This window comes from Heliangelus exortis, chromosome 3 (assembly GCF_036169615.1).
Source record: "Heliangelus exortis chromosome 3, bHelExo1.hap1, whole genome shotgun sequence".
Classification (NCBI taxonomy): domain Eukaryota; kingdom Metazoa; phylum Chordata; class Aves; order Apodiformes; family Trochilidae; genus Heliangelus; species Heliangelus exortis.
This window is the reverse complement of record NC_092424.1, coordinates 8549490-8573062: the sequence shown is the minus strand read 5'-3', so window position 1 is coordinate 8573062 and position 23573 is coordinate 8549490. Positions and strand designations below refer to the sequence as shown.

General features: G+C 40.4%; 2 protein-coding genes across 2 annotated transcripts in view; one reads left to right on the top strand and one right to left on the bottom strand.

The window, feature by feature from the left end:
* SDCCAG8 (SHH signaling and ciliogenesis regulator SDCCAG8) overlaps window positions 1-3414 on the bottom strand; it is a 100650-nt gene extending 97236 nt beyond the window's left edge. Inside the window, exon 1 of the mRNA XM_071739105.1 lies at window positions 2953-3414. Within this exon, the coding sequence (XP_071595206.1) occupies window positions 2953-3019 (67 nt within the window). The 5' untranslated portion in view covers window positions 3020-3414. The remainder of the gene's footprint in view (window positions 1-2952) is intronic.
* CEP170 (centrosomal protein 170) overlaps window positions 3360-23573 on the top strand; it is a 91522-nt gene continuing 71308 nt past the window's right edge. The window contains exon 1 of the mRNA XM_071739104.1: window positions 3360-3962. The gene's annotated coding sequence lies outside the window, so the exon portion shown is untranslated. The remainder of the gene's footprint in view (window positions 3963-23573) is intronic.

Genomic DNA, 23573 nt, shown 5'->3' with positions numbered 1-23573 from the left:
AGCTACCTCATTCATCAGCTCAGAAATGCCATAGAAAATACTCTGTGAGCCAATTGAGAGATTAGCAAAGGAAGCAACCATCCAAAACAACAGAATCGCCTGAAAGACATGGAAAATTATTCCAGCTGGTAGAAGTTTTAAGTAATATAAATTAAACAAATTGCAATTCTATGAAAAAGTTGCCCTAAGTCTGTCATCTAAAGCTAAGGGTCCAATTTTAATAACGTTCAAAGGAAAATTACTAGAACTTAATGCCTATAATTTCAACAAAGAGGTCACTTTCTGACATCCCATGGTTCCCACTCAACAACTCTGGGAAATTAGGTGAAAAGGAATTACACTGGTTCTTTAAAGAGATCAGAAAATAAATAAATAAACGAACAAAAAAAAAACCACCCCACTTTAAGATTGATGTGAAACAGTAAGAGATAAAAAAGACAACCAGACCACTTAGTAACATAAAGACCACTTAGAAACATAAACCTAAAATAGCACATCACATGCCCCTGCTGGAACAGCATTTCAGCCAAATACTTCCTTAAAAATACTGCAACTGAGAATTTCATTGCAAGCTTTTTTATTGCATGTTGTGCAGTCTTGGTGTTTCCTTTCCTTACTATTTACCATTCTGAGATGCACTTACTCTTCTTTATTGGCTGCCAAACACAGGTATGCAACTGCTAACCTACTATGTGATAGTTTTGTGACTAAAGTATCTCCTCATTTACAATCTATGCTGATTTTACATGTAGCCATTCAACAGTAACAACTAATGATACCATGCTGTTCATAAGTCTGCCCTCAAAAAGTCATAAGATGTGTTTGACACTCAGATGTTTCAAACTAATGAACCATGGATCCATTTAATTTGGTTTCTCAGCCTTCATAGTTGCTTTGCATTATGTAAGAAACTGGTGGTTTTCAACACAGTGTTTACCAAATTATCATTTCTAAGAGGAAACTGTTCCCCAGAGCTGCTGCAGTCATCATCACGAGTCCCTGAATCAGCTCTTTCTGCAGAGCATAAAGTTCATGCCTAAGGTCTAGGGATCCTCAGATATGAGAAACTCAAAGCATTTCCCAGTTCCTCCTGACAGGTTCTCCTCCCTTAAATAAATGCCATGTGCTCTGTTCAGCAGAACACTTTAAAACAACTGTCAAATAAAAAAAAAAAAAAAAAAAAAACATGGCAGAAATATGTAATTATTAATTACTGTTTACAATTTAATTCTTTTATGTTTCAATATCCCACCTAACTTGAAGAGCTGGTAACTGGGCCACAACCTCATCTATCTTAGGACAGCTTTGACTTCACATCTCTCCTGTGTTATTTTTGGAGTCAGATAAAGCAGCCACAAAATTAAACTTTATCTGTAGAAACCCTAAGGTTTTATCAGTTCCTCTTACAGCTTGCATCTTCATTCTCTGAAATTACATAGGACACTGCACTTGGTAATACAAAGGAACACAGAACATAATTTCCACCTTTTCTTAGGTGCCTATACGAGGAACTGTGCCTAAAAGGATGGCCTCCCCCTCCTTTGCTCCTCCTCTTATATTCACTTCAGCCTAGATGTGAGCCAGTGCTGCTTACTATACAGGCACAAATCTCAACAAAAAAATAAGTTAACAGTTCTCTGTCCAAGGAACTGGGTGAATACGTTAAAGAAAGTAGTGGGCTCTAAACAGTCTTCTCCATATATTTACTGCTTTTGGGAGAAAAGGGTGAAGTAGCAGTAAGCCCTCATGCTCTGCTTCTAGCCCTAGGTGTAGTAGAAGGCCTGTTGGACATCCACACTTTGCCTCCTCATTTTCAATTACTAATGTGAATACAATAGAACAGCAATTACTTTTTTTACAGAATACCTCAGTTTACTTGACAATAACTTTATTGTCTTCTAACAACTCTGAGGTTCATTTGAAATGGTCTCATCTGTGTGAGATTTAAAAGGGTAACCTAATAACCCCAACTGCACACCCTGGCAATTACATACAATATTAAAAAACTTCGTTATACAAGGTCTACACTATTAAGGAAAAGAACTAATACGAGACCTTTGTTATTTCATCAGAAGCTCTCTCACAGGCTCAAGGACCAGTTATGTCTTAGTTAGGAGTTTTGGAGGGGCTTTTGGTACTCTGGGCTGTAGACTAAGCTTACTCAACACCTGTTTGCCCTGCATGCCAAACTTCTGAGGGGTTTCCCTTTACATCCAAGGATACTGCACTAAAGCAACCAATTACTCTTCCATCCAACTGTCCAAGGCTGCAAAATCACTACACTGATCTCATAGAGCATGGGTAGTGATAACTTGTTGCCACCTTTCAGCTTGGGCCCAGATAATGCCAGGCATTACAGACAGTTAAGGCACGCCAGAATCCAGAAAACAGGGATAATACAAATGTGGAGAAAAATCTGAAGCCGTGTAACTATGTAAGAAAAATAGGTAAGGAAATCTTGACAGCTCAAGGAGCAACAATGATCTATTTGTCCTACAGTAAATTTGGTAGTGGTAATGATCTAAGAAATGTTTTACAGGTCAATGGGGCTAGAGATTTGCAAATCACTGACAAATAAAGAGCTTAATTAAGAAACATAATGGAACTTACATGGCCTGACACTGGGGTTATGTTAGTGATAATACCCTATTGATACTCACTCATGCAAAGGCAGCGCTGGATGTACGAAATGAGCTTATCTGGGCTTTGTAGAGAAAAAGTTCGTGCTTCACAGAATGAAAAAGGAATCGGCCCCAAGTGAGCAGCGGGACACCCCGGCCCCGCAGCCCCTTGCTCCGCACCGCCCTAACAGCGCTCACGCACCCGCAACGCTCCTCACCGGTACCCGGCGTCCCGCCGGCCCGCAGGATGAGCGGGTTAAGGGGAGCCGGGTACGGCGGAGCTCTCCAGCATTACCGGACAGCGGAGACCGCAATCACCCCGCCCGCTCACCTCGAAGGCGCCTCTGGTACCGCTCCAGGGACTTTATCAAGGCGGGCTCCCCAAGGGGCTGCCGCATGAGGACGCCGCCGGTTCACGGGGCAGCGGCCGGCGCTGCCCCACACGCCGGCACCCCGGATCGCTGGTGGGTAATTATAGTCCAAGCCGCTCCGCCTTCCCGCGCTCGGCCGCGACCGCGGAATGCCGAGAGTACAACAGTTCCCACAGAGGGTGCGGGGCCACCCGCCGCCTCCTCAGTGTCGCCCGTTGCTACCCACCCGCCTCGGGCCTCCCCGCTGAGGGAAGCAGCGCGCGAGACCCGCCACGCCCCCGCAGCTACGCGACCGACAATAAAACTACAAGTCCCAGCATGCAGCGCGCCGCGCTGCGCACTTTGGGAGGTGGAGTCCCCGCCGGCCGCCCGTCTCCCACCCCCGGCGGCGGCGGCGGCGGCGGGAGCAGGAGGAGGGAGGAGAGGGGAGTGGGGGGGTGGTCGCAGCCTCTTCTTTCCCCTTTGTTGTGGGTTGCGGATGCACGCGCGCCTGCGCAGAGCACTGCTCTTCCGTCTACGTCCCCGGGTCCGCAGGGGCCGGGCAGAGCGCAGGTCCAGTCATGGCCGAGGGGGACGGGAGCGGGAAAGCGGCGTTTACATCCCGCCGCCGCGCACTCCGGCACTTGCGCAGTGCGTGTGCGGCGCTCGGAGCGGGGAACGCTATTGTCTGCAGCCGGCGCAGCCGCACCTCGGCCGCTCCGCCGCTCCGGCTCGACGCCTGCGCATTGCCCCCTCCTTCCCTCACCTCCCCCCTCATTGTGTGAGCTGGGGCGGCGCTTGCGCAGTGCCATGCCCCGCTCTGCCCGTTTGCCGCTATGTGCAGGGAATAACGTTGGAGCCGTTGCCACAGGGACACCGACCGGAGCGCCCCGCCCCCGCCCCGCGGGGATGCCGGCTCAGTGAGCACCGGCGGCAACACCAACACCACCAGGGACTGCCCATCCCCGGCGCGGCGAACCTCCTCGAAGGGGTGAGTGAGGATGCTGCCGCCCTGGCCGCGGTTCGGGCGGGAGCTGTGACGGGGAGCGGGGCCGGGGTCGCGCCGTTTGTCCGCCCCGATATCAGCCCGGTGCCTATTGTGTTAGGCGGCCCTCGCCCACCGTGCTCCAGTGCGTTGCGACGGGGGGGGCGGCACCGGGCGGAGGGGGCGGTAGCGCGGTCCGGGCACAGCGCGCTCCCCCCTCCCCCGTCCCCTTTGGGTCCAGAGGCTGCTCCGCACCCCCGCCTTCCTCTCCCCTCGTGAGCGCGGCGGGGCCGGTGGCGGGGACTGCTGCTGTTCCAGGGGCATCAGCGCAGACTGGATGTGGACGGCGCTGCCCGCTTCTCCCTGCCCCTTTCCGCCCGATGGGCTCCCGGCCCTGGGCGCCGCCGCCGGCACACCCACCCTCCCGCAGCACGGGGGCTTGGCAGCCTGCCCACCCCTCCCGCGGGCGGGTTTCCGAGATTGGAGCGGGCGTTTCCAGAGGTTTAATTTTTTTGTTTATTTATTTTTCTTTTTTCGCTTGCCCCTGTCGCCCCGCGGCTGGAGGTGGTGTGTTTCTTCAGCCTGAACAATCAGAGGTGCCGTTCACTCGAGATGCGGTGTTTCCCCCCGCCCAGTCCCCTCACAATAACATCTTGTGAGAGGGATGATGGGCAAAATCTGCTGGTTTTGCCTTCTCTCTCATTGCGTATTTTCACCTAACAAATATGCGGGTCTTTTGCATTAAAAAATATTCTACTGAAGGCGTGATCTTTTCTTCCTTCAGGCTCTTCCCGGGAAAAGAGACAGGAAAAAAAAAAAAAAAAAAAGACACGATAACCTTTTTGTTGTTGTTGTTCCCGGTAGCAGGCAGCAGCGCCGGGCCCACTTTGTCTTCCCGGCGTGGAAGCGAACGGGTTACTGAGCTAACAAAAACCCGATGGCGATTTTTCGAGCAGAAAGCGTGTTGTTGCAGCAGAGGAAGCTGGCGTCGAGGCGGGCGGCGGAGCCCTCCTCCGGGAGGGGCACGGCGGGGCGGGGCGGGGGCTCCGCCGCTCCCTCCTCAGGGCCGCTTCCCGGGGCGGGCTGCGGGGCCGGGCGCGTGGCGCGGCGTCGCGTGCAGGTGCTCGCGCTTCTCTCTCTCTAATTATCCGCGCGAGGCCGGCGCGGCGGTTGGGCGCGGCGCGCGCGGCGGCGGTTGGGCGCCGTAGGAGCGGGCAGCAGCCCGGGGCAGCGCGGCGTGGGGGCCTTGGGACGGTCACCGGGCCTTGGGACGTCGTTCTGAGGCGTTTTTTTAAGATGAGCTGACAGTCCGTCCGTCCGTCCGTTCTTACGGCTCGATGGGAAAAAAAAGAGACGTAGTTGCTGTGGTGGTGAGTTGAGGATACGTAAGGATCGTGTTCTTAGGACAAGAGGATAGCGGCGTCTGCTGATCGGCACTTTGAAGAAATTTTTTTATTTTTTTATTTTCCCGGTGAAAGCAAAGCTACTCATGTAATATTTAACTAATCTGAAAGAATAAAGCCTGTTCTAGGACTGCAATGATCATCCTTTCTTCTTTTGGGAATGCCATTCAAGACTTTGTGGCCGTGTTCTTGGCCCTGGTTTTGCCTGTGTAAAACGATATGTGGGATGGAATAGTTTTTGTAAACTCAACAAGGACATGATTAAATGTGCTGTGATTTCCTGTGATTAATTTCCTCTGGGAATTGTTGTATGTCCAGATCCCAAGAAGTCTTACTGGAACTGAATTCCGTTAGTATGGAAGTTCCTCAACTTTAAATTTTATTTAATGGGGGAAAAAGTCAAGCATAAATACCACAAAGAATATCCCCTCACTCTTTGGGTGTTTTATTTTTAAACACTTTGTCATTTTCGTGTAAATCTTGTTGGATTTTATTTTGTTTTTCTGAAGGAGGCCAGGAGGGATGGAATAGACTGAACAGTGGAATCGAATATATGCAGGATTTCAACAGAATCTCAAAAATACAACTTATTTGCAACTTATCAGATAAAAATATTTTCTTTAATTCTTCTGAAGAGAAACATCTGTCATAAGAGTTGTTGCCAAACTTACTTTGTCATGGTACTGCTTTTATTTATTTATTTATTTTATTTTTATTATTTTTTTATTACAGCTGTAACACACTTGACAGGCAGAGTTCAGAATTTTTAAACAATTCTGTTGATAATATACAAGCCAGAAAAGAACAAGGTTATGAAAGTGAACTGGAAAAGTCTTGTGTTCACCTGCATTTGGTAGCTAGGAAACTTTGTTGAGTGACTGGGATAAAACCTGAGGCATGAGTAGCTGGTAGATGAAGAAACTGATTTTGAAGTACCATTTCCAGTTGTTGCAAATACTAAAAAGGGTATTTAATGTACATTGACACCATAGTACCTCCTTGAGCCTCCTACAAAGACAATTTCCATGTTAGTTCTACCTTTTTTAGCTGTGTAAGCATAAGGGAAATGAGGTAAAACAGTTTGTTGTCATTTTAGCTAGAAATCCAGTACAGTCATGAAATTCTGGTTTTGCTTCAGAAAATTTTGTACACAGTCCTGCTGCCTATAGCAGATTTACTTGAGGAAATTCTATTGCTTCCAGCACTTATGAGGTTACAAAAGGGCACACACTTCCCCTCCTTTGAAGAACATGCTACATAATGTCATAAAAATTGATACAGTTGTAACCTGGAGACTTTGAAACTTGAGAAAGGAAATTCATGGTTGCTGGGGAGGGGAGCTTCCAATTTGCAGGGTGGGAGCCAGTGTTAGTGTGCTAAGTGAGCCTAGGGGGGACTTTTCATTTGCTATTAGGTTTATAATGTTCTTGTCGAATGCCTGCGTTTCTTCCCTTCTACTATTGATCATTGTGTATCTGCACATTAACACTGGACTGGTCTACAGAAAGCACTTCCCTTCTGTGCACAGTGCTAATGCTTTCCTGGATCAGAGTCCATCCACTGCATTCAATGAGGCAGATGTCCTGGAGAAAAATAGCGTGTGATCAGGTGACTTAAACTGTAACAACACATGCAAATTAGGGTGGGAAATGAGTACAAACTCCTTGCTTAAATAACTTTTTGTGTCTGTCTGATGTACAGTTCTACATGCGAAAAAATACTGATATAAACTGCAAATAATTGATTCACCTTTGTTTAGTTTTCCTACTCTACCCCCCAAAAAGCTGAGAGGCTGCTTTTATTTCACAGGTGTGTTTGTAGTTAAAATGACCTTTGTTAATATTTTGTTTGACCTTCAAAAATCCTATATATTCTAAATTATTTATCTTTTTTGTTACATGTCAAAAGCAGTGCAGAAGTTTCAAATGAAAGCCACAAAGATGTTTCAGTAGATTGGTGACATACTAAGATTGCAGGGAGACCTGTTTTTGGGAAAGTACTGAGTGCTGCCTCTCTGAAGTTGAACCATGTTGCCAGTTGAAGTGTACCATGCAGGCTCTTAGGTGGAGGTTAAGAAGTAAATCTGGGAGCAGGTGGATGTTAAAGAGCCTGACTATGACTGTCAGTTCTGGTGTGTTGTTGCTTCTGCACACAGTAGTCCCTGTTACCTGCTTTTTTCTCTTTTTGGTGCAGCATGGCTGGACTGTTCTGTTGCAGTGGCTCTGGTCTAAGTTCCTAAGAAATTGATACAGTGAACCAACCCAGCAGAAAACTATCTGTTTTGCTTGGTTTGTTTCAGGGTTGGTTTTTGTTTGGTTGCTTGGGGGTTTTTTTGTGTTTTTTTATTGTTTGTTTTTTCTCATGAATGTTTTCCTTCTCCCTTGGGTTAACAAATTGAACTTTTTTCTTGTGTATTCAGACAAGTTATAGGGCAAGTACACAGCAGTGTTAAGCCTGGCAAAAGGAAATACTCCCTTTTCCATCAGCAAAGAGATATTTGGTCTGCTTAGCTGTCCTGTCTGTCCACTGTGCCACTGTAGACTATTGTGGTCAGACAGTGATTTATGTATAAAACCATGAAAACAAAATAACTAAGAGGAAATAATTTAGATACAGGGTTTGTTCTTGGGCTTTACTTACTGTCCTTGGTATGTAAAGTGTCCAGACTATACATTCAGAACATAGCCCTGGGTGAAAAAAACTGTTTGTCTGAAAAGTACACATAAAAAGAGGAGAAGGGGCTCTGTTAGGTAGTGTGGCCTTTTTATGAGGAAAAGTAGGACTTTTGTACTGGGTTAGTATTAGTATCTTCTCTTTCACGGATTTTAAGGCTGTTAGTTTTCAAATATTCTCATAGTTTTTTCTTGCCTAGGTACTACTTTTGAAGTATGTGATTTATTTATTTATTTTTAATAAAAAGTGCTGTTTGGTATACATTTAGAGAAATCGGTTCTATCATTAAAAACAGAGTTGTGAAGAATCTCCTCTTTTCATCCTCTGAATAGAATACTCAATAAAACATGGTATTTTTTCCCATATGAGCCTGCCATATTTGTCAACTTTGTTTCTCCATCCTTTTTTTCCCCTCTGAGAAGTATTTATTAAAAACAGAATTTTCCTTAGCCAGGTGCTTTTTACAGCTCAAACATCATCCACTGATGAGCCTACTGAGCTGGTTGGGGTTCAACAACTGTAACCAGGATTTTTTTCCTGCTGCATTTATTGCAAGGATTGGCATTTTTGTTTCCATCACTTGTTTCCATTCTTGTGAACTAAACTATTTTTTGTTGGGACCTTTTCCATGAAAATAAGGTATCTTCCTTGACAAACAGCTGAACCTTCTAAAGTCTGTGTGATGGGCTTTCCAGATATTATCTCATTTGATACCTCATTCCAGATGAGGTTCTGGTTCTTTCCACTTTCTTTCCAGGAAGAACTGCAATTATTGAGCTTTCCAGAGCAACCATAAGAAAAGTGATGCCACTCCCTGACATTTCCAGTGTGTTTCTTTGTGCACAGGGTATTTTAGTCTTCAGCTCTGGTGTTGCATGAAGAACTTGTAATGTAGCCATTATGGTCTGAAAGTAGAAACACACAGTATGGACCAAATCACATGTTCTCATGACTTTTCACTCATAATGACACGCTTAAGTAATTTTATTGATGACCTTTCTATAGAATTGCAAATATTTGGCCATCTAAGTATATGTTTTGTTCTGTGTTCAAAACCATAGCCCTTTTAATTATTTCTTATTTGTCATCTTGTTGTGGATTGCATTTCAAGATTAGAAAGAAAAATGCAGGAAATTGGAATGCTGTAGGTTTGTTTGTTTCTTTGTTTGTTTTCATTAACATGTATTTTTCTTGCCTTCTTGCAATCTCACTTTCTCCCCTCTGACTCCCGTGACTTAACTGATAGTCATAGTCCTGTGGGACTATATCATGGCAAGAACCTTGATGTCAAGAATTCTACTTAATTTTAGAATTTAATTTATTAAATAGAAGACACTTAAGGGGTAATATTTTAGTTTTACTTTATTTTTTACTTTGGACTTTTCATAAAAATGTAAGAATAGCCACAAAAATGGACTTCTGGTTGGACTGTAACCCAGTGTCTTTTCTCCAAGAGCTATAGCCTGGTGTCAAGGGAGAGCTAAAGATGCAAGCACATATGGTATTTTCTGCTAAGACTTTGCTAGTCTCCATCTATTTTCAGCTTGGAACTTTTGAGTCAGGTGTAATTTCTGTTATGTCTTACTCCTTCCATTTGATCTGCATTTCTTGAGCTGTGTCTTAAAAAAGGCAAGTTGATAAAAATGGCCTTTCTTCATCTGAATATTAGCTTAAATTAATAATTAAAATCTTGATTTCCTGTATTCTTTGTACTATTACAAAAAAGTTGACCCAATTTTGTGAGGTTAAGGAAGTTTACACTTCCATTCATCCATTTTCCTTGTCTTTAAATGCTTATGTTTTCTTTCTATTGTACTTGGTTTCCAGAGGGGATTGTCATGTAATTTGAGAATCAAAGTCCAGAGATGTCACAATTTTTTTTTCTAATTTGATATTGTGGAAAATTTGTTGTTTCTGTAAATCTTAGTTTTCCATGTGAAATTTATTTTGTGCTGAATCTTCATACTCTGTTTTGTTGGCTCTTGTTCTCATTTGAAGTTCTATTTTTGACTTCTCTGAGCATAGGTGAGTTATCTGTGTGCCCCAGGTCTTGTTGAAGTCAGTGATCTTTAGGTACTGCAGATGGCTTCTGTTTATGGCAGGAATTGTTTATACACAACAATGCAAGGTGCAACGTGGTGCTTTTGCATTGTATTTTTTAGCTTGCTGTAGGAATTTTATTGCTTGGTATTATTCAATACTGTCTTTTTCTTTTTTTCCTGGAGTATTTATTTTTCAGATTTTACAACTTCTAAACCACATATGACTGTCTTGCTTCCTACATATGTATTTTTTCTAGCTTTTCTAAGCAAATACACTTCCTGCTTTTTTTCTGTTTTTTTTAAGCCTGATCATGTTTTCTTTACCATATTGGCAACTTCAGCTGTCAAAGCTAAACATGCTCAGGGGTTGCATTGCTGAAACTGCAAATAGTAAAGGGCAACTTTCCCCCTTTAGATCTGAGCAATCACTCCAGAATCTTGTTTTAATTTATCTCTTGCAGGTTAATCACTGCATCTTTATCATGTATCCCATTGTGTGTCTATGTTGCACGTTATTTTGTCCAATTCTGGTGTTCTCAACGTGGAGCTCCTTGAATGTGTCCAGAGGAGTGCCCCAGAAATGATCAGAGGGCTGAAGCACATCCCCTACAAAGACAGGATGAGGAATTTGGGGTTGTTCAGCCTGGAGAAGAGGTGACCTTATTTAGCAGCTTTCTAATACCTAAATGGGACCTCTAAGAAAGTTGGGATAGGGCTTTTTGCATGGGTGTGTAGTGACAGGACAGGGGGCAATGGCTTAAAACTGGAAGAAGGAAGATTTAGAATAGATATTAGGAGGAAATTCTTTACTGTGAGGATGGTAAGACACTGGTGCAGGTTGCCCAGGGAAGTTGTAGCTGCTCCCTCCTTGGAAGTGTTCAAGGCCAGGTTGGATGGGGCCAGGTTGGATGGGGCCTTAAACAACCTGATCTAGTGAGAGATGTCCTTGCCTTAGGTGTCTTAGAAAAATACTGCAGTAGTGTATCATGAGGCAAGAGACAAAAGATTTGATCATTGGATTGTGATGTGTTATAAAAAGAGGGTTGAGGCAAATGAAAAAAAGAATAAGAATACACACTGAATCTTTTTAAAAAGTATATGGTTTTATCCATAGTGGATAAATGTGAAAAACAACTTTGTATTTGAAAAATTATTACATCAATGTTTCTGACAATTATTATAGATCTGTATAAATATAAGAAGTCCTGTGAGGCATAGGTAGGTTTGATGGATGTGATTGGCATGTGTTCTCAATAGCAGCCTAAGCAGAACTGCCCACTGGCTGTTTTTCCTTTTTCTCACTGCCCTCTTTTTCCTTTTTCTCCCAATCCTAGCTGTACAGCCCTGCTTGTTTTGCTTTGGTGCTAGATTTCTGTGTTAGCCTCTGGGAACCATTCAGCACAAATTAGTGTGTCACCAGTTGAATATTCTGAAATAGCTCAGCTCAGCTGCACAGCCATGTGAGTCCTGCAGCCAAGGCGAGGGGAGTAGTTGGGACTTTGTGGCGGCAGCAAAGAGAGAGGGCTGGGATGCTGACAGCAATGGGACTGGCCTTGGCTGATGCAGGAATGAAGCTTCTTCAGTTCAGCATGTTTATGATGAAGTTAAAACTGCTCATTTGACTGTCACTTGAGTCTCCAACACTAAGGGTGAAAATAAGTCAATGCACTGAATTCTGGGTGTGCAAGCAACATCTGACAGTAGTCTATGTACTGGCTTTGTATGGATTGGCTTTCCATAATAGCTCCCTCTGTGTGGCACATGCAAGGAACACAAAACAGTTCATACAAAGTAGGCTATTTGAGATTTGCTGCAGTGGAATTGTGGATGCCGGAGCTGCTAAGAAGGTAGAGGTGTCTCTAAGATCACATCCAGAGTGCTGTCCAGTAAACTGTTGCTATAATGTAGCTTTCTAAGTGCTAACTTTTCCATTTCAACAAGTGAAACTTTGGGCACAGGATGTTCCAGTCTCATTATAAATTCTGAATGCAATTCATACACCAGACTTTTATCACCTTCTCTGATATTAAAAGTTGTGAAAGGATTTGAAAATAAAATGTTGTCTTTCTCTCTGAACCAAACTTACAAAAAATGTCTGAAAAGTACTACTTTGAACTTGAAGACAAAGTGAGAATAAGTCAGTCTTTGGACCTCCATTCATAGAGTTTTTCTTACTACTTAGAGTTAAAATATAAGCAAAAAAGGATTGTTTTGTCGTAATTATTTTCTGTTCTTCTGAATTTCAGCTGCTTTTGTGTCTTCAGAAGATTGCAGATTGGTAGTTACCAGTGTTTTCTAGAGTAAGGCGTTCCTGATCACAGAGCTTGACTTCTATGGATGCATTGTCTTGACATGGTTGGACCTTTATTACTGAAACGTCTGTTTAATCCATTAATGGTCCTTGTGTGCTTGCACATGCAATGCATGAGAACAGACTTATCCTATTAAAAATGCTGGTATGCCTGGATGGAAATGCCCTCGACCTGCTCATCTTATGGAACAAGTACAGGGAACATGTTCCTAATCTCTCTTTATCACTTTAACTTGTACTAGGACGTGGCATGCACATCAAAGGCAAAGGGAAAAAAGCACTTCCAAATTTCTGGCAACACTGGGAAAGCACTTTTCTTTTGGTCCAAACTAAAGTAATGCTATTAGGATAAAATGGAGAGAAAAACATACACAGGAGAACAAGTAATGTCTGGTTTCTCAGGCATGTGTCCTATTCCAAATGACGCTGAACGTTGTTTTTGCCCACTTAGTTAGGAACTAGCAATATTCTGTGGGGAAAAAAACCTGAATGTCAAATAGCCTGCAAGGGTGGAGCCACAGGTCAGACAGCAAGACAGTAAGGAGCTGAAATTGTTGAACTTGCAGTGCAGTTTTTCTGCTGGTGGGATGATGCACTTGTTTTTTTGAACTTGTTCTGCTCAACTCTTTGTTCTTCCAAAGCTGCTGGAAGCTTTGAAATCTCTGAAATCTTGTTCTTAGGAGGAACAATCGGTGGAAAGCCCCATTTCATCAGGTAATCAAAAATTATTTTGGTCAGAGGTTTTTTTTCTACTGACTGTGGCAGAAGGAGAATGTAGCTTAAAAAATGTAACTCTTTGAAGTAACACACACTCTTGCTTGAAGTAAGGCATATGCCTCTGTGTCTGGAAAAATGAAGGCTATAACTGGGCTATGTTAGATTAAGCAAGAGATAATATTAGTCTTGTATGTGACAGATACACTAAAAAAACCATTACCAGTGGGAAATATATGAGAAAAAAAAATCCAAGAAGATCCAGGGCAAAATAAACAAACAGAAATGAACCACTAATTTACCCTAAAATGTCAGGTGCCATTTGGACTGGATGATCGCAAGGTCCCTTCCAGCATTCTGTGATTCATTAAACTATCAGAAGTGTCACTCAGTAAGTACCAATAGTGATAATAACTTGTACTTGGAAATATAGAGCAGTCTAGAGAAGAGAGGATGTGAATTGTTCAAGCCTTTAGAAAGGGAATGCTGATGATCTGTCTGTATATTTAGTCCACATACAGTGCCCTGTTAGAATTATTTAAAATATTTTTGGTAAACCAGACTATTGTAGCAGCTTGGTCACTGTTGCCTAATATACCCTTGACTTTTTATGCAGCTAAGCATAAACTAAGTTCCCAGTCAAATAAGTTTGTTGGAGACATAAAATGAGTAACTTCTGTAGTGACTGTGGATGGTTCTAAAACAAAAGCCAAACTCCCAAACTTCTTCACTGAAATGCCAATGAAAGGGATGAGTCAATCCCTTTTTGTGGATGAGGCTATAGTACCACTTCCTCCTGTCTGGTTTAGTGCCTGGAGCAGTGTGTATGCAGTTCAGAGCTCTTTCACTCCTCTTCCTTTAGTTTTTTTTGTGTTTGGTTGGTTCATTTTTTTGTTTTGGTTTGGGTTTTTTGTTGTTGGTTGGTTGGTTTTGTTTTTGTTTTGTTTTTTAAGGCAGAAAAATTTCCTCCTATAGAGATCTTGAAGTACTGACTTCTATCTATTGAAAGACATGCTTGGATTCATTAAAAATATTTATAGTGTGATACTAATAAAAACATTTTCCAGTCGTCTCCCAAGTGTTTTGAAGTTAACCAGATTTTCACTGTAGTATTCTGCAAAACATATGCTAAAGTTGTACTAAACCATGTTTAAATCACCTCTCATTCTTAAACTAGCTTATAAAGGTCCACCTGAGAATATCTGCTGAGATAGCAATGAGAGCTTCTGATTTTGATTTAATTAAGGGTTTGTAATGTACCTTCTCAAACAAGTCCTTGCATAAAAACATCAAGCTTCATTCTCTGTGTGTTAATTCTGAATTTTTATAGCTACAATTTCACATGTGACTGATCACATGTAGTAAATAAGTGATAGTGCTAGAAGTAGGGTGAAGGCTTGCCATGCTAGTAGCTGTGTTCCAGTTTGTCGTCTGCATACAAGAAAAGAGTGAGTAGGCGCTGCAAGCAGATGTGGAATATCTTCCCTCTAGGGAAGCTATTTGCTAGGTACTAATTACAGACTGCTTTAAAACCTTTTGCAATAAGTAATATTAATCATTAAGACCATGAGTAATCATGTTGTTTATGCAGATGTCTTACCCTGCTTTATGTCTTATTAAATTCTTAATACTCTATTTTTGGCAGCTATTTCAATGTGAACATACATTGAGAAAGTGTTGGTGTTGTATTTTATGTAATTTTGTTTCATTCATGGTAAGGAGGGAGATGGAAAGGACACAAACGTTAAAAAAATGCTCTAGTCCTAACTCCTAGACAAAATTTCTATTGAATTATTTGGGATGTGAATAAAGAACTGAACACATAAAATATAAGGCATTTTAAACTCTGTTCTACTCTATTTTGTATTAATCTTCAGGATGAGGACTTCCCATCAGGAAAAGATCTTAAAGCCCCATGAGATTGGAAAATGCTGAACATGAGGAAAAGTGCTCTCTTTACATCACAATACCTGTGTAGCATAACATAGTTATGACACAGAATCAATAAGCTTTTGCTATGCTTATGTACACACTCTTCCTGTTTTCAGAGAGTAAAGGTAGCCTAAAGGAAACAGTATTTATAACTTTATGGCAAAATTTTGAGCTTTTGGTTGTTTTGTAAAATAAGTGCATTCAGTTTTTGGTTTTGTTTTTTTTTTTTTTTTTTCATGTAGGGCCTGTGTTACTGATCTTGGAACAAACTTCTTAGTGAAATTCCAAGAAAAATACATCTGTGCACTTGGCTGTTGAGAATTTTAAAAAGCTCCGGAACATTCCATAAGGGAGAGGGAAGAATGTATCAAATATTTTGCATAGAGCATTCCTTGGAATTAAAAATGTTTTTCATGTTACAGTGGAGATGTAGCAAAGAAAAATAATTGAATACTTTTTTTCAACTTATGTATCTGTGATACTGTGATGAGATGTGGCAATCAGTAAAATTGATTTCTATAATTGTCCCTGTCACTTCAAGTTTGGGGCTCTGTGTGCTTACACAAGAAGTAAAATGGAATTGCAACCTGAAAGATAGATATTAAAATTTCTTAAATACGTGTTTTTCTTCAGAAAGTATCCTTAACCTCTTACCCACAAAGTAAATAATTCCCCATATTACAGGAGAAAGAATTTTCATTGCCTGGAATGTGATTTAATCTTACTCAGTGTCTTGAGACATGGAATAAACCCCATATATTTCACAATTTTGGGGAAAATTATTTCACTACCCTTGGGAGGTTAAGAGGTCCAATTTTATTTGCAAAGTAGTGTTTGGCTTTACACTAATGCTCAGAACTGTGGTCAGTGCTCGGCCAATGCAAATAAAAACTCCTCTTCATAAACAGCCTACAAAATAACTTGGAGTATGCTACGACGGAGGCAGGGAAAATAGGAAGTGGAGGAGGAAGACTGGATTGCTTCTTCAAGATTGCATTCTGCTTGAATGCAATGCCTGATTTGTGTTTACTTACTTATTTTCCTATTTGCTTATCTTGGCAATAGTATAGCCTGATAATATAGTCTGATATGGAGAGCAGGAGTATTTCTGTAGCTTTCATTAAAGGAGGCTTTTTGCCAATGACAATTTGGTGATGGTTTCTTTGGCCTCCTTGATGCATTAATTTCTAAAGGCTGTTTATCAGATGTACTGTTGCAGTAGCATAATGGGTATGCTAATCGCTATGTAGATTACCTGGTTTGATCATGGTGAAATAGAAAACTTTAGAATATTTTTTCTTTATGCAGCTTTTAATCTGAATGAGAATGATGGACAAAATGAATGCTTTAATGTTTGACCATAAGTTAAGCTACTCTTATAAGCAGTCATTACCCTTTATTTTAATTGTTTGTTGAAAATGGATTTTGAAAAGTGTTGCGTTTTGATGTAGGAAGGGTGCCAGGAAGAATATTAATGAGAAATTATTTTTCTTATGAATGTAAAGATTAAGAATGCAAAATGATCTGTCCATTTTATTTAATAAATGCAAAATATCCTTATTTTCTGTTATCAAAGGAGAAAAAAATATGACTTTTTTAAAGTCTTAATGGCTATATCCAAGTGTCTAATAACTTTGTTGCTTTTAACACTTTGAAATCTAATATTTGGAGTGAGAATACCATAAAAAAACTAACACAAAAACACCCTCAAGTACCCCTGATTATTATAACAATGTAACATGCATGAAAAGGCTTAGGATTGTTGTGTAAGACTATTGGTATGTACAGTACCAGTGTTATGCAAAGCTTTTTAATCAGCCTTTTAACAATTTGTGTGTTTCCTAGTATTCTGTGTAAGGATAACACAGTAATTTATTTTTTGTCAAGTTGTTGTGACAGCTATTCCTGTGTGTCAGGATAGTTGTAGATCTAAATCTGACCTGGACCTGAGGGAGGGGATGCTTGTGCAGTCCCACAGCTGTGGCCACATTACAGGACAGACTGGCTGAGTGACAGGGCAAGAGCCTCCTGAGCAGCTTTCTTGTCCTTACTCTGTCAGATGCGTGAGGCAACCTGCAGGGTAAGGAAAGAATCTGAGTCCCTTCTGTATTGATCTTGAACACTGAATGCAGGAGGAAAAGTCTCTGTATCTGTAGTAGCATTCCAAGCTAGAAGACTTTTACACCTTTCTGTGATAAAGTATGAGGAAGAAAGCTGCTTCCACAAATGCTGCCCAGGAGTCTGCTGTGATAATCTGACTCTAGGGTCAGATCTACAGGGTGCCAGACTGTACCTTCCTCCTTCATCATTCTAAAGTGGAAGGTGTGGCTGTATGTCTCTTTCTAGCCTGTTTTTATTTTGTTTGTTTTTCTTTCCTCTTCCTTGCTCTCCTTCCTAGAGAACCCAAAGAAATACATTGCTATTGCTTTACTGATTTGGTAGAACTCTTCTTGTCTGGTCTTTTTTCATAGGTAATGTAGGTAATGTGCAGATGTGTACTAATTAAAAAAGTGGAGAATGTGACTCAGCTTGGTCTCCTGATATTTTATAAAGGCATTTTCTTGCTCTTGTTTTCTGTTCTGTGGCTTATTATATTTTATTATTTTTTCTTCTTAAAATAACTTTAAAAAAAACTTATAAAATACTGGATCTAGCAGATGTTGCAAGTGAATAGTTTTTTTGATCTGTAAACAAAAGGGCCATTTTTTTTTTTAAATAAAAATTATTCCCTTGCTCAGTGATTCAGCAATTTCCTTGTTTTGTAGAATTTAATCATGATTGTATCTTTCAATAGACACTGAAAATATTTTAAATGTAGTATAAGGCTTCAGTATGATTTTTCTAAGCTGTTTTTCAAGATGTGGGCATACTTGGATATTAGAGGTAAGGTAGAACAGGTTAAATACTTCAGAAGCAGAATCAATACCAGGGGGTATCCTTCAGTTGTCGTGTCAACTAAACCTTAGAAAGTTGGAAAGATAAGCAAACAGACCAAGGAGGACAGAGATTTTTATGAAGTGTTTTGCTTTAGTGATGGGAACAGTCATCCTAAATGTACTCATCCATTTGAGCAAGGAGGTCAAATTGAATGAATGCTCCACTTCTCTAGGGTTTCCTGTTTTACCATAGAATGGTTTGGGTTGGAAGGGACCTTAATGATCATCTAGTTCCAGTCCCCTTCCATGAGCAGGGACAACTTCCACTAGACCAGGTTGCTCAAAGTCCCATCCAACCTGGCCTTGAACTCTTCCAGGGATGAGGCATCCACAGCCTCCCTGGGCAATCTTTCCTTGTCTTGCCACCTCCACACTAAAGAATATCTTCCCAAAGTCCAACCTAAATCTACCCTCTTTCAGTTTAAAGCCATTAGCTCTTGTCCTGTCACTACAAACCCCTGTACAAAGTCCTTCCCCAGTTCTCCTGTAGGCCCCTACAGGTACTGGAAGGCTGCCAAAAGGTCTCCCTGGAGGCTTCTCTTCTCCAGGCAGAACAACCCCAACCCTCTCAACCTGTCTTCATGGGAGAGGTGCTCCAGCCCTTTCTTCCCCTTCTTACACTTCAGTAATTTTCATGCTTGCCATCCAGTTCTACTCTGTCACATTGGGGTCAATCTAGAGTAATTACAACAAAATTTGATAAACTTGATCACTAATAGCTATATTTCTCTGTGTCAGTGTGAACTGGAACAGTTTCTTGGTCAGTGTTGTAGACAGCATCTGTGAATCCCTCTGTTTCCCTTTCTGGGATGACAGCAATGAGCACTGAAAGAAGCAGGGGATTATGAAAGCACCAGAAATAGTTTTGTGAGTAATACATTTAGAAGCCTATGTCTTATTTTCTTGTATCTATGGTCCATATGATGGTAAGCCATCTACCCATACTTTGGAAAGGTGGTCTTAATTTTCTAGCCATCTTACCTGCAAAAGAATTAGTCACTCAGGATTGTAACAGAAATTAATGAGACCATTTGAACACCTGTAGTGTTGAGTATAACTCAGTACTTTAAAAAGAAATTATGATGGCTTTGGAACTTAAATACTCAAGACTTCAAAGTTACATATGCTCTCTACAGTTCCCTGTTTATAATAAACCCTTGTGGAGAATTTACCATAGGTGTTAATGAACTTCTTATGCTGTGGTGATGTGCATGGCATAAAAGGTCAGTTGGAAGTTAATAATTCACAGTTTTTTAATGAGGTGCATTGAATAAGGCAGAGGCTAATCAATGAGTGAGGAGAGGAGAAAAATACTGATTAATTGATGCTTTTTGTTTTGACCCAAACAAGGTAGAGTCCTGATTAAAATATATGGTGATATAGTTAAAGGTTATTTTCCAATGCATTTATATATGTGTGTTAATTATGATTGCACATGGAACATTGTTTTTGAGACTGCAAAACTCTAAGAGTGTTTTACAGAGTAGGCAATATTATTGCGGTGTTTTCCACTCATAAATTCCTAGGTTTAAACCAATTATCTTTATAGATTATGTTTAAATATCCACTGCATTGATACGTAATCTTCTCAGGTTTGGAATTGCCTTCAATTTGCTCTTTTCCTTCTATAGCATAGGCTTCTCCATTTCAGTAAAAAATAGAGCTACTGGCACTAGTATCCTTAATTACATTGGACAATCAATAAAGCAGTTGTGGTAGACACTTTTGCAATGAAAATGCCGACAGCATTTCTTTGTGACTTGGGAGTAAGCATCAGGTCTTCTCTAGTCATCATTGGCTCCATTAGTGCTGCCTTACTTCTGCTTTCTCTCCCTTCATGGTTCATACCTGATGATTACCTGTCTTGATTCCACATTCCAGAGTCCTCCTAGCTCCAGATGAAGTGTCTTGTTCAAGTATGGTGGTGTTATCTCCTTCTGGGCCTTCTGTTGTCATGTTTGTTCTCTACCAGCCACACTGGATGAAGGGAGACTGCTGGGGAAAGATGCCCTATTTTAGAGAATATTTTGTGTAGATAAATGTGTTGAATTAATTTATCTGTGTGCTTTGCTGGACTAATACACACAGGAAGTTTTCAGAGGCCTGTTGCGTGTCTGCATGTTGATAGATTTGTACAAGTACAATAACCAAAGGTACACACTGGTACTAAGAGCTCCTGTCACATTTCAATTACCAATTTTTATGTATGAAGTACTATTTACAATATTTTTTGAAGCTGGTGACATAGAATATTTTGTTTCAGAAAGATTTGAGTCATTACTTCTGAAGTTTCCTCAGGCAACTGCATGAGAAGCTAAACATAACTTTACAGAACTTTTTAGCAGTTGGGAACAGGTACTTAAAAGAGCAAATAATGGGCAACATATTACCATCAAGCTGTGTCTCAGATTTATGCAGTTTTTTAATGTTATATTAAATATTTTCAAATAAAATTTGTTGTACAGTAGTAGTATAATTGTGTACAATTACTAATACCACTTTCAGTCTTACTGTGGAGGACTGTGGTGCTTAAAATCAGAATTTCAGGCATATATTACATGTAGTTTAAAATTTTAGTAGAGCTTTGTAGGATGAGCATCTCATTACTGGCTAATAGTTGAGATAAAAAAAAGGCTGTTTTCAGTTATAAGCAAATACAAAAATGTAGACTGTAGATTGCTCAAATATGAGATTATTAAGGATTTTATGTTTTCAATAACATTACTGTATCGTAACTATAATCTTGGCAGTACTTCTAGACATATTTGAAACTGGTTACACCCATGATTTGGCTACATAATGCAGGGGTTTAGTTCTTAGGACTGAATTATATTTACAGGGATGATGCAGCCAATTTCTCTGTTGCTGTATCATCTGTTTCAAATGACTTATTACCCATGTGCTCATTCTTACACAGTGGTTACTGCATTTTGAAATTCATAGTTCTCCACCATTAAGGTCTGTTTCTTCTTCAGACAAGGAAACATTTTGCAGTTGCAATAGATGTTTCAGGAACTTACTTCCAGGTATCATAGAATCATAGAATCATAGAATCCTAGGGGTTGGAAGGGACCTCGAAAGATCATCTAGTCCAACCCCCCCTGCCAGAGCAGGGCCCCCTAGAGTACATCGCCTAGGAACGTGTCCAGGCGGGTTTTGAATGTCTCCAGTGAAGGAGACTCCACAACCCCCCTGGGCAGCCTGTTCCAGGGCTCTGTCACCCTTACAGTAAAAAAATTCTTTCTGATATTCAACTTGAACCTCCTATGCTCAAAGAACAAAGAAGCATTGGTTTGAGTGATCCAGTCTTAAAGATAAAATATTTATTAGTTTCTTTAAATATTATAACATAATACTGCCATGTTAGAAAGGACTAATAAAACAAATTGTTTTAATGAAGCATTTAAAATTCAGGTTCCTATGGAAGAAATCATAAATTGTTTGGTAAATACCTAATCTAAAAAGTGTAGCCTGTACTGGAGTGAGATTAGTCCATCTGAGCCAGTATCCTGTTGCCCATAAACAAAGGCTGTATATGGAAGAATGTTTTTTAACTGGGATGATACCAAGTGAAACCTCCCTGGAGGGCCTTTCCAGCCTCTCAAAATGCACAGTGCCTGTGGTTCCTGAGCTGTGTGTGGGGTCACTGAATTTAACTGACATGATATTTTTTTCTTCCATGAATGTTTATTGCTTTTAGAACCCAGTGTAACCTTTTAGTATCCATAACGTTTCATTGCAATAATTATCATGACCTAAATTTATGTTGTGCAAAGGGCCCCTTCTGATTATGATTTTGCACCTGTTGTACAGTAATTTGGTAGCTCCTTGACAGAGAATGATCTTTCATCCTTGTTTTGTTCAGAATACTACAGCCAGAGTTTTTAATAAAGCAGCATATTAAGAATAGTGTTAGCTTTAAGGAAGTTTTTGGGATGCAATGTAAACTTGTCCTTGTACTGTCTATGTAGGTAATAAGTGTGGAGTTTCATATCAAATTTTTAATGCACTTTTTTGTTCTCATACTAAGTAAATGTTGCTCCTGCATTCTGTTTTGAGCCAGATTTGCTATGCAGAGTTTCAGCTGAGCTTTGATCAAAGACATTGGTTTATTCTGAAGAATACTTTAAAATAAAATATGTATCTAGGTTGATGATTTGTCGTGGTTGAGACAGCCCTGTTTGGAAAGAACAACATTATTAACTTCGAAATGGTGATGGGCTTTTAACTAAGAATGTGCTGCCAAGCTGTGTGGCAATGATTGTTCCATAAAATACATTTTATAAAATTATTTCAGGTAGCTTAATTTAATCTGTTTGTTGTCGAGCTTCATCATTTGTTGGTTGCTTGTGGTTTTGGGTTTTTTTCTAGCTTAGTAGTTGTTGACCTACTTGTATGTTTTCTGTATATATAAAAGCAGTTTTTCTCCTTTATTGACAGTTCTATGTAAATTATGTAAACTCTTTGACTATGAACTTTTCCAAATAGTTTATATCCTCTTGGAGATTTTAGTATGAAATTTCAATTAGAGGAGGAAGACCAACTGGTGTAAAAGTTGATACGATAAGGAGGTGGGTTGTTTAAAAGGCAGTAGAATATAAAAGGAATGAGGAGCCTTGATATTGAAATCATGCTTGCTGTCAAAAATTCATTTACTTTTCTTGTTAAAAGCTGGAACCTAGGTTAGCCATTTTTGATACTTCCTTTTCCATTCTTAAAAGACCTAGAAAAATGTCATTTGACTTCATCTTCTAGTTTTAAAATAGATTAAATAAAAAAATGTTAATTTCCTTCAAAGGTGCTGAATAAAATGTTTTAATTATCAAAACACATACTTGGTAACTAGGTATCTTTAAATTTTATTATAGCAAGTTATTGTAGATTTATCTTGTATTCTTCATATTTTGTACTAATCAAGTATAATGGAGAGATGCTGTATCTCTTCCTTCATTGAGATAGACAACATTAGGTAGACTTAAGTTTTATTAGAAAAATGTGTTCTATTACAGATATGAAGATAATCCTAGTGTAGGTATCACTGTGTAAGAGAACACTTAGTTGCAGTACATATTTATTTTTTTTAAGTGAAAATTGATCTCCTTGAATCTTTCTAATTTCTTCCTCCTTCTCCTTCTCCTTCTCCTCCTTCTCCTTCTCCTTCTCCTTCTCCTTCTCCTTCTCCTTCTCCTTCTCCTTCTCCTTCTCCTTCTCCTTCTCCTTCTCCTTCTCCTTCTCCTTCTCCTTCTCCTTCTCCTTCTCCTTCTCCTTCTCCTTCTCCTTCTCCTTCTCCTTCTCCTTCTCCTTCTCCTTCTCCTTCTCCTTCTCCTTCTCCTTCTCCTTCTCCTTCTCCTTCTCCTTCTCCTTCTCCTTCTCCTTCTCCTTCTCCTTCTCCTTCTCCTTCTCCTTCTCCTTCTCTCCTTCTTCTTCTCCATCTCCATTGTCAGCTCTGCTGGTTCATTTTAGCACCAGCCCTGGTATGCTTTTGAGTCACTGTTTTGTAAATGTCTTTTTTGTCATGTTCAGATACAGTTTCTACCTACCTCAGTTCTCTTTAGAAGTTTTCATAATTTATGGTGTCTCTCCTCCATTGTACTTTGCTGAAGGGT